This window comes from Argopecten irradians, chromosome 7, assembly GCF_041381155.1.
Source record: "Argopecten irradians isolate NY chromosome 7, Ai_NY, whole genome shotgun sequence".
NCBI classification, from domain to species: domain Eukaryota; kingdom Metazoa; phylum Mollusca; class Bivalvia; order Pectinida; family Pectinidae; genus Argopecten; species Argopecten irradians.
The window spans coordinates 34,602,978-34,617,474 of NC_091140.1; the positions used below are offsets into that span (position 1 = coordinate 34,602,978).

The following is a 14,497-nucleotide window of genomic DNA, read 5'->3' on the forward strand; positions in this document are numbered from 1 at the left end:
ATTTTCTTAATCCACAACCTGAACTTCATATTCGACAAAAAACAAAGCCAACTATTTCGTACCCCGGAATTCATGGGTTAACACGCGTTTTAACGGACTGGAAGTGAACCAAAATGAAAAAGAAAACAAACACTTTTGTCATTACTAAGGCGAAAAAAACATGCTGTAAGTGCTATTTTTGAGATGTTTTGCTATCATTTAACATAATCATTTGTTTTTAGAATATCTAACTTTCATGCGATGTTGTTTATTTTGGTGATCGTAAGTGTTTGCCGATTCAAAATCCACATTTGCTGGAGGGATCTAATATTTTCTTCGACATGATTCAAACATAACCACATTTAACAACTTGGTGACAGGAAATATATTCACTATTCTAATAAATTTCCGGAATGGCCAATCTTCATTAAGTCTTTCAAATGTGCACAAAGTTATGTTAGACATACAGTCGGTCATATCATGTGTATTTATACGTCATTTATATTCTGCAGCGTTAGTGTATACAAATGTTTGTGGGTTTTTTCTGACCGTACAAAAATGTTAGTCAGATTATTTTTTGCATGCTCGAGCATGCAAGCATGCACGGGCGCTACGCCACTGTCCGGCTCTTGTACACCAAGATACAGAAGACTGTCATTCTTTCCTTCTTGATTAGACAACACACCTGCTTATATTAATTTCCTTAAAATTATCGCAATAATGATAGATACTACATGTATACACAAATGTACAATGTATGAAATAACATGAAGAGGCACATGTAATACAATTATTGAAATAGATAATGATTGTGGAAAAAAACGCTAATTCTTTCAGATGAATTTTACTATTTTATTTTAGTATATAAAGTTATATCATTATATAAAAGTATTATGCAAGACATTTTGATCATTTTTTTATGATACACAATATATTATATAAATAGTATACTAGCAAATTCATCATACAATACCTGATTTAGTACTTTCATTAACTAACGAAAGATCTCAACAATAAAAAAAATTGTATAGTACTGTACAAATGCAAGTTATGACAGGTTTTCATTGCTATGAATGAAAATCAGGACCTCTGACTTACTAGATTTTAATAGACTGGCCACTAAATTGTTGATAAGGCTTTCTCAGCAGCGTTCTTTACTAGATTATCTCCCCTTAGTTTGAAACTTAGAATCAGACATGTAGTAAAGACAAAAATAATCAAGCCATATTTAAGTGATTTTTTTTCAATATACTAGAGACTGGTGGCTAGTCTATACTTTTAACTGCCTTATAATTATCATAGCAAAAATAATTAAAAAGCCACAATATTAAACATGAATATAATTTTATATTTCTTCGATCTTTGCTTACTGTACGTGCCACTCTAAATACCATCACGCTGTCTACCCCTCCCCTTTATCTATCTTTTTTTTCTCTCTCTCTCCCTTTCTTTCCTTTCCCTTTGTTTTTCTCTCTGTGTATATTTGATAGTATAAGGTGTATGTGTGTGTATGTGAAGAATGAAAGTGTCCTTGTTTGTCATGTCAAATGTGTTACAAAATTTGAAGAAAAAAAAAAAAAAATTACAAAAAATAATTTTATATGCCTGGCTTTACTAGAATGAGGGCACATATTCATACAATAATTTATGATACATCAGTAATTAAAATTGTAAACATCATGAAATAATTTGTTTGATATGTTATTTGTAAATAAAATATAACAACCTTGATAACAACAAAATAATGAAGTTGCCAAATGAGCATACATTCAAATTTTATGTATGTACAATAACAAATAATAGATCTTTACAAAATTGAATTTGTTCATAACCCTGGGTCTTAACCACTTGATCTTGGAGAAAAAGCACATTATCAATCACAAAAAATACACTGCATCTTCAAGAAACTTACATCAATTATATTTTTTCAAAAGTAAATTCTTGTCTAAAGAGTCCATACCAATAGTAAAATTGTAACTTGACCAGAATGAACTTTTTAATGTTAGCTCATTTAACTTGCAAATTTCATTTTGATTTTCTTGGCTTAATAAAGCCATAGAACAAATACTCTGTTAAGGTTAATTAGTCAACAAACATCAAACATGGCTATTAAATGCGTAATCAATGTGTAGATCTATCTAAATTTCGACTACAATTAAAAAAAAATAACTGGTGAAGTATCGTCTCGATCTGTACAAGTGTAGATAATGTTTAAAATAGAGTTGTAACAGATAGTCGACAGACACAGAATGAGAAGTTTGGACCCAAGAAGTGGCACAGGTTCCATATTCAATATGAGTTAATGGTTCGGGGACTGTTGATGGTTGGCCAATAAATACCGACTCTTATTGTAAGTTCTGTCGTAACCTGAAACCAAAAACATTATATCATATTTGCATGTCTTTTGTGAAAAAGTTTACATGTATTATGAACTTTTTCTTATAAGTAAATTCCATAACATGACTGAAAACACATTTTCAAGTAACTCAAAATACTAGGTATGCATTATTTGACACTAAATGGAAAATAAAACGATAATCCTTACAAAAAATGGCTATCAATCTATTAAGTTTCTTAAAAAAATATGAATGTTGAATTTAACTCGTCATCACTTACCATATGGAAAATATCGGACTTGCATATTGATTGTTGTATTTCTTTTTAAAATGTTCACCGCCTGAATATAAATGAAAATAGTAAATTATTGCTACATGTATATGTATTCTGGTTTCTCTGCTTTAAAGGAATTAAACTACAGCTTCATACACACATAATAGAAAAAAAATAAGAACAGTAGTTTGAATGAAAAACAGTGTCTTGGTTGTATTGAAGGATAAAGATCATTCTAAGGGTATCAACATTTCTAATGGACCGAAGAAGGTATAAATTAAAAGAAGTTGGCAAAGCCATCCAAAGCTTCTACCACTAGTCATCCATCTTTAGGCCATGAACTAAGTATGTCGGCTATCATGCACTATCTAAAGGCCAGAGTTTCCCTTTATCTTTAAAACAATTATGGACAACCTTAGATGTGACTGATTGTAAATAGCACATATGACATAAACAGGAACTCTTACAAATTGAAAACCTTGAAGTGTTGTGTTTGGTTTTAAAATCCCAAAACGACTTAGGTATAATTCAATTTATCATCACTAATTAGTCCCAACTTCTGGTAATGGTTACGTCATATTTTGACGTGATTTTGGCGATATCATAATCACCAAAATGTTGGGCTAATTAATGGTATATCGTACCTAGCTTACTCACATTGTTTTGCGATCTCCAACCCCTGTGATCAAATAGTTGGGTTACTGTATATATATGCAGTTTATCCAGCTTAAAGTTCACAAGTTTTACTATATACATGTATACAACGTATCTTGCTATACAAACCTCAGCATGGTCTATCTCCTCAAAGTTTACTCGGTTCACTGACAAAATCTGAAAGAAAAAAAGTAGAAAAAATAAATAAAGCTAATTTAAAACAAAAAGAATTATATATTGAGACATTTTACAAAAGGAAGAAATCAGTGACCAGTTAATCTCAGAAAGTAGAATAAAAGTGAAACAACACTATAATTAAAATTTAAACAATTATACAAGATTTATAATTTTTGTTCATTTATACACAATTTTCTAGCTTTATTCAGACAATTAAGTTCATGACTGAATAAGAAATTGTTAGAATATCACCTGGTCTGCTTCTCGTAATCCAAGCTTGTCTGCTTCACTGTTAACAGTCACCTTCAAAGAGTAGAACAAAGAGAGACAACTCTTACAAATATAATTCATCAATTGCCAATTGGGGAATTACTTATTCTTTTATTAATATTATTATTAAAGCACAGATTTAGGAGATTTAAGAAAGCTGAGTATCCACAGAAAAATCACTGCCCTATGGTCAGGGAATGAGGATACTTGGGTTATAATGTACAAGATATATATATATATATCATACATTGCTAACCATAATAAGGAACATTGTATTATTACAACTTTAGATTAAGTCAAGCACTTCCTAGCTTTAATTAAAATAATTAGTGATTTTAATGACTAATAATCCATAATCCAAATTTAAGAAGAAAAAGATATGTTTACAATATAGTATATTTTGTATGACTTACTTTAGATACATAAATTCCACAATGGTGTTCTTTTCCTCCCCTTATATTGAATCCAAGCTAAAATTTAAAAAAAAAATGAAATAAATAAATATACTTGTTTTCAATGAAACAAACCATATAGATCTATTATGTAGTAATTTGAATTACAAATCAAGAATTCAGTATATAAATGAATGCATTGAATGCATTTTTTTCAAACCATGCAGGACTTCATTTCACACTTTCAATCCCAACAATTTTTTCGAGGTATATCATAGCCAATATGATTTGTATCAATTGAACCATTTTTTCAGCATTTTCCTTTTGTAAATTTTAGTTAGCTGCAAAAAACGTTGCACACAAAATTTATTTGCATGTGAAGACAATTTACAGTAAAAGCCTCGATTACTGTCTGGTTATTTTCTGTTGATCACTTGTTGTGGCAGATTTAGATAGTCTTTCAATCCGATTGAAATACAGATCCTTATAACCACTCTGTTCAATAGAGGATCTGACAACATCCCATAAGGGTGTTTGGATGACCTTTGTAACATGTGTACTTCAGATCTGAAGTATTTTCTACACATTGCTACATCAATTGACAACGTCATTTCGTCCAAGTTTACATATACTATTCGCTTTCTTGTGCTATTTGAGCGAGATAATTTTGTACACGAAAATAATAATTCTGACAGCTTTTTTCAAACCATTTTGTCCCCTTAAAGTCACATTTAAGATTCTGGCAGCAGCAGTTTGATTTGTCATTTCCAAAGGTCACCTGGACATGACCCCTAATGGGATGTTGTCAGATCTTCTTATCAAACAAAATGATAATAAGGATCTGTATTTTAATCAGATTAGATAGTCTTAGCTCTTCCAACTGTAGTATGTTTTATGTAATGATATTTCATTTGAGACAAAATTAGCGAATATTTCCTGTGTGATGTTTGATGACTAGTACAGTACACTATGTACACTGTAGCCTAAATCAGACAAAAGACCAGGCACCATAAGTACATCTTAGTGTAAAAAAATGTATGAGCTGTCCTTGAAATCAAAGTCAAGATCTATGTTGATTTCGACACGGCTGAATACACTATAACATCCCAATGGGCCGAAATGGGTGAAATGATTCAATCGTGCCACAGTACAGTACGCATATACAGTGACCTGCATTCAAGCATCCGGATTAGACTCCTCCCCCAAATGTTGTAGCTTTCTATAACGACAGCCAATGAAACTCTGGAGATTGTCTTGATTGGTTAGACTCCATGTGGTGTAGCGCAAACTATGATGACTTCAAAAGAACCTACTGATTTGACTTGGTCACACCTTTGTACCAAAGATTTGTTAGCATACACTTGTAGATAAAAAGGTTTAATATATGTTTTTTGTTAAGTCAATCTTAACACATAACCATCGAAAGACAACAACTTTATATCCTAACAGCTTAGGTAAAATGTTCCCTGGAACATACACGGTTGTAGCTGTATATATGTCGATGTTTCATCCATAATCAGATATCCCACCTCTTATATGCTTTGTTAGTTGTATGAATTGTAATAATAATGTTTAAAAGTGTGCTTATAAATATGTAATCGAACCTATGCTATAAGTTGTGCTAAAAACATGTTCCGCTATTGTAGTTCAAGAAAGCATAATTTGACGTATGGAATACTCTATATTACATGACTGACGAATATACATAAACATGTATAAAGTAGCGACTCACTGGTGATTTCAAATAAAATAGTATTGTAAAGTTAAGATACCAAATAGCAAATTTCCACACACTTTAACCTGTGACTATGTCTATGTGCATGTAGGCCATGACTATATATATATATACATGCATGTAATTCTGTTTTTATTTTACATTTATGTAACCGAATGGTTGTGGTATTAATGATTGAAAGTACTTAAGTTTTTTGAATGTGAAATGGCTATAACAGGTTAACTCCACCCTCAGTTAGATTATCGCTGTTACTAAACTCCGCCCATAATTTGACTGACGCCATTCCCGAGCCGATAAATGCACATACGACTGGTTGAAACTATTCACGTGATATGTGGTTTAAACGATCCGAAAGGCAATTCCTGACGCTAGAATGCATTTCACTGTACACTTTGCCTAATAGCTCACTGTATATGTGACTCAATCTAAGCTCTTTGCCAAGTACCTGGAAAATTAATGACTACATGTATATTGGGTAGTAAAGATATGTATATTGTACCTGCTCAGAAACTTGGTTTCGCTGCAGAATTAATTGTCTTGGCAAAAACTGATGTATGTCATTGTTGTAGTCCTCACTGTAGTCTCTCTGGAAAAAAAAGAGAAGTTCTGAAAGAATCATTTTTGTATTGACAGAGTAGAACATATACATATGTATACCATTTGTAAAATAATGTGAACATCCTATAATTTGTATTTATAGGTGCAGTTGCAGAAATAGTGCTATCGTGCTAATGTTGTTTAACTTGTTTAATATGCGACGGTAAATTAAGTTTCTTTGATCTAGTACAGTCTGTAGACCCTGTATGACATCAGCTAAACCAAAACAGCTTTGATTATAAAAATCAGTAATTTTACAGATTTTCAGAGGTTGAAAGATTACTTGATATTATACCTGTCATTTCTGTATTAACAAATCCTCATTATGCTGGTATATATAATCTAATCTTTTCTACTGGCATCATTCATATGCAGTAAGTTATACTCAAGCCAGTATAATACTTTGTTTCCCCTTTACTGACTTATACCAAACACTGTAGGTAATTTTTTTTGTGTAAGACAACAAATATTCAAGATATTCTAGATTGCATGTAGATGAGTTAATCCAATTATATTAGATTTAAATATTGATAAATGATCAAAAGTGTCTCGTCATGCTATGCATGGAGCATTGTTGGAGTAGTAGATGAGTTAGCTACTGTTGTAGTGAAAAAGAGTCAGTCAGATCAAAAGAGCCGTATAACAGCACTCTGCGGTTGACTGTTTGGCTTTGAAGTTGGATGTCACTCTCTTTATACTATTTAGTCTCAAATGAATAGTTTTGCTGGCCTGTGAGTTCTTCAGATTTTTTCCTCTTAGCTGCCTTCGAATTAACTATGAGATAATACAGGGGTGTAGAGATTGTAAGTGATAGGAACCCCTCAATCGAGGATGATGTAAATTTGTGCATTAATGGATACTGAACAAATTAACAGTTTGAATGGATAACTACTTGTACATAATTATGTTAAAAGTAATATCATCTAATTTCACGATATCATATACATATAAAAAAAATGCACTGTATATAACCCCTTCCCCCACGCCACTGAGCCAATCACCTCACCTAAAATCGTCAATATCAACGGATGGTGATACACCAAAGAAATATAATTAAAAGGTGATTATAGGCAAAAACATGCATCTGTGTCATGTGTGCACTAACACTAACAGGGTACACGTGTATGGGTCATTAAACTTATTACAAGTGATGGATTACAAAGTATATGTTTCAAAAGTATCTCGTTATGTTAATCTCTAACAGTCTAACATTGTTGGATTAGGCGAACGGGATTTAGGGTGAAACGATAAAACCGCACGACCATCAAACCATGGCCAGTGACCCCAATCGTGCTCTGATTGATGAGAAAGATCGCACAGACTTATTATCTGCATGTAAATAAAATTAAGTTGATTAACGAACATCATGAGGATGTATCCATTCAGGTGGATCTTCATAATCGGGCAGGTTCGCATACACTAATTCTTTGCCGTCTAATGCCATTTTTCTTGGCTAGAATAAGAAAATACCAACATAAACTAATGTTCAGCGTAAATAAGACGTCTGACGGTCCGTGCTCTGTCATCGTCCTATCAAAACACTTTGAAGACCCGGATCCGGATTTCCCATAATTCCTCGAGTTGTGCATATGTACTTCCTTTTTCGCCTCAAATAGCCAAAATGGCCGTAGGAAAAAATAAGAGGCTTACTAAAGGTGGCAAAAAGGGAGCCAAGAAGAAGGTGTAAGTGCACTATACGAGCATATGATATAAATAAAATACTAATCTATGGAATAAAACTGGGTTGATCAACTGATGTGGATGAAATTGATTGATTTCAATAGATTGAAAACTACTCCTTGACCTGTATCCACACGTGAAATAACAATATTTACATGCAATTTCTTCATATTAATGTCTACAGCGAGTTCTTAATCAAATTATATATCGCGATCAACTCTTTTGATATGTGTGCTGTCTTTCGATACACATATCGACAAATTTTGAGTCGCTATGCTTACGAAATGAAAACGAAACCGAATTCACTAGTCTCCGAAACGTTACTACTGTAATATGGTTATTCTTATCATTGCATATTATGGTCTAGCACACGCCTAGACGACAGTGTTATTGTTGTGCATGAACGTTTTAATTGATTTTGGATATCAAAAACAATTAATTAAGCATCTGAAATAAATTCCGTCTAAACACCAAAATGGGTTGATTTTTTTTACTCCCAATTTTTTTTTAGCTGAGGTTAATGTTGATAGGTTATGTTACAGTTTTTAATATCGATTTATCCTGGCATTCATAAATCCCTATTATATATAATCTGAGATTTTACCATGTGGCCGCGTATGCAGTGAAATATCTTTTGACATACGAGTTTTGCATGACTGCCTATGTTTCGATAGGATGCTTTACATTGTTTTCATGCCATAAAACATGGACATTGTATTTGTTAATGTCAATTATACTAATATGCAAAATTTATTCAGGTCTGTTACTGTTCTGTAGTGCATCACTGAAATTTAGGACCAATGTAAGGCCATATTCCCAAAATTGGGGTTTAGAGATCCCTAAAAAACAATGTGGGTGAATCCTATGTCATTTTGTCACAGCTGCCTTCTGGTGATTATGACATGAAATGTAGGTCAATTGATTCCGTCATAATATCGGATGATGAAAATAATTGATGGTGGTACTAAATTGTACTTTGAATTAATATTACCCGTATTGTTTTGGGATATCAAAACCCCTGTATTGAAAATGGCTCATGTTAAATATATTGATTTCCATATATAATCTATAGTTCAATTGTGTACATTTGTATTTTAGAAGAATAAAGAATGAGAGCATTTATATCTCGCAGACAATTCTAATTTATGTTAATTATTATTTGTTTCAGAGTCGATCCCTTCACCAAGAAAGATTGGTATGATGTAAAGGCCCCATCCATGTTCGTTGTCCGCCAGATTGGTAAAACTCTTGTAACAAGGACACAGGGAACAAGTAAGTATATCATATGGCTCTATGATTAATAACTAGGAATATATAAAATCAAAAGAAATAAAATTCAGTATTAGCCTGGACTTCTTGAATCCTAGTTTTTCTAAAAATAATTCTTTTGTCTTTTTCAGAAATTGCTTCTGATGGTTTGAAAGGCCGAGTGTTTGAAATCTCCTTGGCTGATCTGCAGAACGATGAGGTATCATTCAGAAAATTCAAGTTGATGGCCGAGGATGTCCAAGGTCGCAATGTACTGACCAACTTCCATGGAATGGACCTGACAAGAGACAAACTCTGCTCCATGGTCAAGAAATGGCAGACCCTGATTGAGGCTCACGTAGATGTTAAGACCACAGACGGATTTCTCCTCCGAATGTTCTGCATTGGTTTTACCAAGAAAAAGCAGTACCAAGTAAAGAAAACCTGCTATGCCCAGCACACACAGGTAATGTTTTTGTTTGCTACAAAATTCATCACATTTCAAAAGCCATTCCATATAATATCAATGTTTTATTTTAACTACTATATAAATAAATTTTAACATCATTCAAAATACATAGTTCCTAGATATCTGACATTATGATGCTGCCTGCAGTATCTGGTACTTTCTTGCTTTAATTTGGTTGCAGTACAGTGGGATTTTGGCTAAATCATTTGAAATGATTTGGTTTTAAAGAAAACTATTTTACGCTAAGATAATCATTGTACCCCTTATCCTGCATGTTAATAAAAGCCTTGAATATTAAATTTGAGGAGAAATTGATGTAATACGGTGGTTTTGAGTTCTCGAAACAACAAGAGTGAAGTACAATTAACTGTGGTTAGTCCCACTTTCTGGTAATGGTGTTCCAATTAATCAAGTTCATATACGTAGAGTATTGTTGGTTTGAGGTGTTTGACCGATTAATTGAGTAAGAAATCTGTAATCGAGTTTCGTGGGAATTGCCAGACATCAGTAAAACACACAAGAAATATCATAGAAAACTTGTTGCAATCAGTTGTTTGTGTGTTGTCGCTCATATCATTTCAAATATCAAGTCATAGTGTCTAAACGAATTGAAGAACACATATTAAAAACCGTGTAGTAATGTAGATGGTTAAAGGAGTATGATTTTATTCGTGAAAACATAAGCGACCTGCGTAAATAGTAACACATGAGCCTAATGAAAAAAGTTTGTACAATTTTTCTGGAAAATATATGCCATCAAATATAATCAATTTTAAATGATCATTGATTGGTTACACAAAAACAATGATTTGGTCATAAAATTTCAACCGTTTCCCAACACTACCTTCTGGCAATTGCGAAGTCATTTGTTTACGTCGATTTTATGTCATCAAAATCACCGGAAGGTGGGACTAATCAATGGTAAATTGTACTTTACACAAGTTGTTTTGGTAACTCAAAACCCCTGTATTAAGAAGGAAATATTTCTGATACCGTGACAATAATTTGGATTTTTTTTTTTTTTTTTTAACATCATTTAGGTTAAGACCATCAGGAAGAAGATGGTGGACATCATCACACGAGAGGTCTCTTCAAATGACATGAAGGAAGTCGTCAACAAACTGTAAGTTGATACCAGTCGACAGTAGTTTACTTTACCCCAAGTCTATAGTCGAATATCTAGCCCATAATCAGTTTATCGGGTAGTTATAATGAATAGTTCTCTTTAAAAAAAATAATAATTTACATCCTTGAAATGACCTTTCCATTGATCCTCTCCCCCCACCCTCCAAAAAGAAAAAGAAAAATCAAACATCTTATTTAGTGATTAAATTGTTGAATTTAAATACTTCAGTACATCCTTGATTATGATACAATAGTACAATAGGTATGGTCACATGGTTAAAGCTGCAGCAGTTGCTTATGAGGAAAGTGTGTCAATTTTCAACTAGAAAATCAGCACATGCTTGAACAAACTTTGTATTTCTCGTGAAAGATATATTTGTAGTGCCAAGTAATGCTCAGTAAACGTAAAATTTGTTATAAGATTACGTTTATCATAAAATTTTCTATTTGCTCAATTTATGCATATTTTAGATTTTAACCATGGCAAAATTTTTGATACTGACTATATAGCTAGTTTAAATTTAACTAGGGATTTAAAAGTATTAAATGTCATTGGGTTGCCTTGTTAGATAGAAATTGTAAATGTAATTGTACCCCTGTGATGGACATCACAATTCGGGCTAGTACCCTCTCCCTAATTCTACCCCTGTAATGGATAGCAGGTACCTCCTCCCTAATTGTACCCCTTTAATGGACAGCAGGTACCCCCCCCTCTCTAATTGTACCCCTTTAATGGACAGCAGTTACCCCCTCCCTAATTGTACCCCTGTAATGGACAGCAGGTACCCCCTCTCTAATTGTACCCCTTTAATGGACAGCAGTTACCCCCTCCCTAATTGTACCCCTGTAATTGACAGCAGGTACCCCCTCTCTAATTGTACGTACCCCTGTAATGGACAGCATGATTGCACATGGATTAACTAACACGCCAAGTTGTGATAAAATATACCATTTCCTTATGTAATTGTTGATTATTATTAAGTGACTTCATCAGATGTGTTTTTATCTATCATACAAAGGCTGAAAAACATTACAGTGCAGTGTTTTTACCAATGCTTATAAAGCATCAAACATGTTTTTCCATGCATTGAATGATTTTCACGACTGAATTCATGAAAACTTGTAGGTTTAATTACATAACTGAAGAAAAAAATGTGGTGTCAAAACAGCATAATACAACTTTAAACTGGATTTAGATATTTATCTTCTAATTTTTACACAATAAAAGTATTAATATCATGCTCCAACTTTGTGCATTTGACGGAAAAAGAACACTGCACTCAAGTGACACTTGGTATTGAACCAAAGGACTGTGCATAATACTACATAACATGATAGAGTTTGCTCCCTTCACTCAGTCATGTCTTGCAACTTAACCTATTGAATGAAATAAGTGAAGCATAAATCAATTGATTTGAATATGATTTATCATTTCAAAATTCTATTGATTTGGTTATTCTTTGGTTATTTCAGGATTCCAGACAGCATCGGCAAAGATATTGAGAAAGCTTGTCAAGGCATCTACCCATTACACGATGTCTTCATCAGGAAAGTTAAGGTCCTGAAGAAGCCCAAGTTTGACTGTAAGTTTATTTTATCTTGTGGGACCAATAGAAAAGTTTCTACCTCACAAGAAAAATTTAACTCTTATTCATCAGGAAACAAGAAATATTCTAGTTGCATTCTTTCAACTATTTCCTAGGTCTTTATTAGGCGCATTGATAGTATGACGTGTGCTTCAATCTGTCAAATTATCTATTTACTCCCCATGTAATTGTTTCTCACATAGTAATTTAATTCCGCACATGTTACTAAAGGATATTCAAGTGGTTTGATATACAGTATAAATATTTTACCATTCCATACTTTGTCCTTACAGTGGGAAAACTAATGGAACTTCACGGTGAGGGAGGAGCCAAGACCGTTACTACAGAATCTGGTGAGCAAGTGACACGGCCAGAAGGATACGAACCACCAGTGCTCGAGTCGGTCTAACTCTGTACATTATTATGTAATAAAAACTGTGAAGGAATATACTGTGTTCTGGATTTCTTTTGGAAGCTGCTACAAACCATTCATGTGGGTGTCTTTTATTTAGGAAGTCTCTTCATGATCATGAGGAACACCTACATCAGTGTATTTACATTGTAAATTATCAACGCAGACAGCTATATTTTCCAGATGATAGCTATATACATGTAGGTTTGCATCTTTGTACGTGACTACATAATCACTACTGTGGCTACCCTTGCGAGACGTTGATGAATAATTCATGAACATTCTTCAATTATTCATGAATATTTTAATGCAATTCATGAACTTAAAACTTTATGAATAATTTAGAAAAAATATTTCATGAACATTTATGAATTCATGAACATTCATGGATCTCTTTTATGCATGAAATCATGAACATTTATGAACAACCCATTTATGAAAATTCATCAAAAGTTGATGAATATTTAAAGTTTACTGTGTTCATTACATTTTCATTCTGTCACAGATACAGTAATTATAAGTGCTAACAAAATCTGTTTTCAGTGATACGCAGCAGTCAATTCCATACAAGTAAATGAGTATATGTCCAAAATAAACCTATAATTGTAAAGCATGATAGTTTACATGTATATGGGCGATTTCATTCAATAACATTTGACAAAATTTCACAAACCAATATCTATGCATAATCACTATAGCAGTATCAATGGGCAACAATTTCATGCTGAAAAAGAACCGCAGATAAATCAAAACTTACTGAAAGTGTTCATCTGTGCTTAAAGAAATCCAGGAATGGAATTATCCGTTCACTAATGTTCCAAAACTTCCATTTTAAGATGAATAATTTTTCCCCTTCCACACGCCAGCAGAAACAGCAGCCATTTTGGATTGTGACTTCTTTAGCGGGAAATATATATATAAGTCATGTGACTCATATGGTCATGTGACTAGTCACGTGACTTTAGTGGATATTCATAAAAATTCATCAAAATGAATGAAATAGCATGTCAAGAATAATTCATGAAGTTTTATGCATAGCTGATATTCATTAAAATTCTTCAAAATGAATGAAATATTTTCATTCATTTTGAAGAATTTTAATGAATATCAGTCATGCATACAACTTCATGGATAATTCTTGACACATTTATCATGAACAATCATGAATGTTTCATGGAGTCATAAAACTTCATGAAGAGTTCATGAAAGTCATTTGATGAATGTTCATGAACCACAATCTGTTAATATTCTTGAAAGTTCATGAATCATTCATGAATATTTATGATGTCATGAATACCATCTCGCAGGGGTAATATCAAGCTTTTATAGGCAAGGTGAAAAAATAAGTATCACAATACAGGCAGAAAGCAAAGATGTAGTAAAGTGATTAAAATGCCAGCAAAACAAGTGGAATGTGGTCTCTCTGTTACATGTAAGTTGCATTACTGAATGGTCACTGACTGTTTAAAATTCATCCATGAACTTAGATAAAGAGAAATACCGGTAATTTAAAATTCATCTTTGAAATTGATACTGAAGGCTGAAGAGTTAATGTCAAAACTA

General features: G+C 32.9%; 2 protein-coding genes across 2 annotated transcripts; one reads left to right on the forward strand and one right to left on the reverse strand.

The window, feature by feature from the left end:
- Nucleotides 1–817: 817 nt before the first annotated feature.
- LOC138328247 (PDZ domain-containing protein 11-like) lies at nucleotides 818–7,942 on the reverse strand. Its single transcript, XM_069274962.1, has 7 exons — nucleotides 7,778–7,942; nucleotides 6,317–6,403; nucleotides 4,104–4,160; nucleotides 3,673–3,723; nucleotides 3,373–3,420; nucleotides 2,596–2,656; nucleotides 818–2,346 (listed from the first exon to the last, which is right to left on the reverse strand). Exons 1-7 carry the CDS (start codon nucleotides 7,856–7,858, stop codon nucleotides 2,279–2,281), a joined length of 453 nt encoding a protein of 150 aa, XP_069131063.1. The 5' UTR covers nucleotides 7,859–7,942; the 3' UTR covers nucleotides 818–2,278.
- Nucleotides 7,939–12,968, forward strand: LOC138328246 (small ribosomal subunit protein eS1). Its single transcript, XM_069274961.1, has 6 exons — nucleotides 7,939–8,097; nucleotides 9,263–9,366; nucleotides 9,495–9,808; nucleotides 10,852–10,934; nucleotides 12,410–12,519; nucleotides 12,816–12,968. Exons 1-6 carry the CDS (start codon nucleotides 8,036–8,038, stop codon nucleotides 12,929–12,931), a joined length of 789 nt encoding a protein of 262 aa, XP_069131062.1. The 5' UTR covers nucleotides 7,939–8,035; the 3' UTR covers nucleotides 12,932–12,968.
- The last annotated feature ends 1,529 nt before the right edge of the window (nucleotides 12,969–14,497 follow it).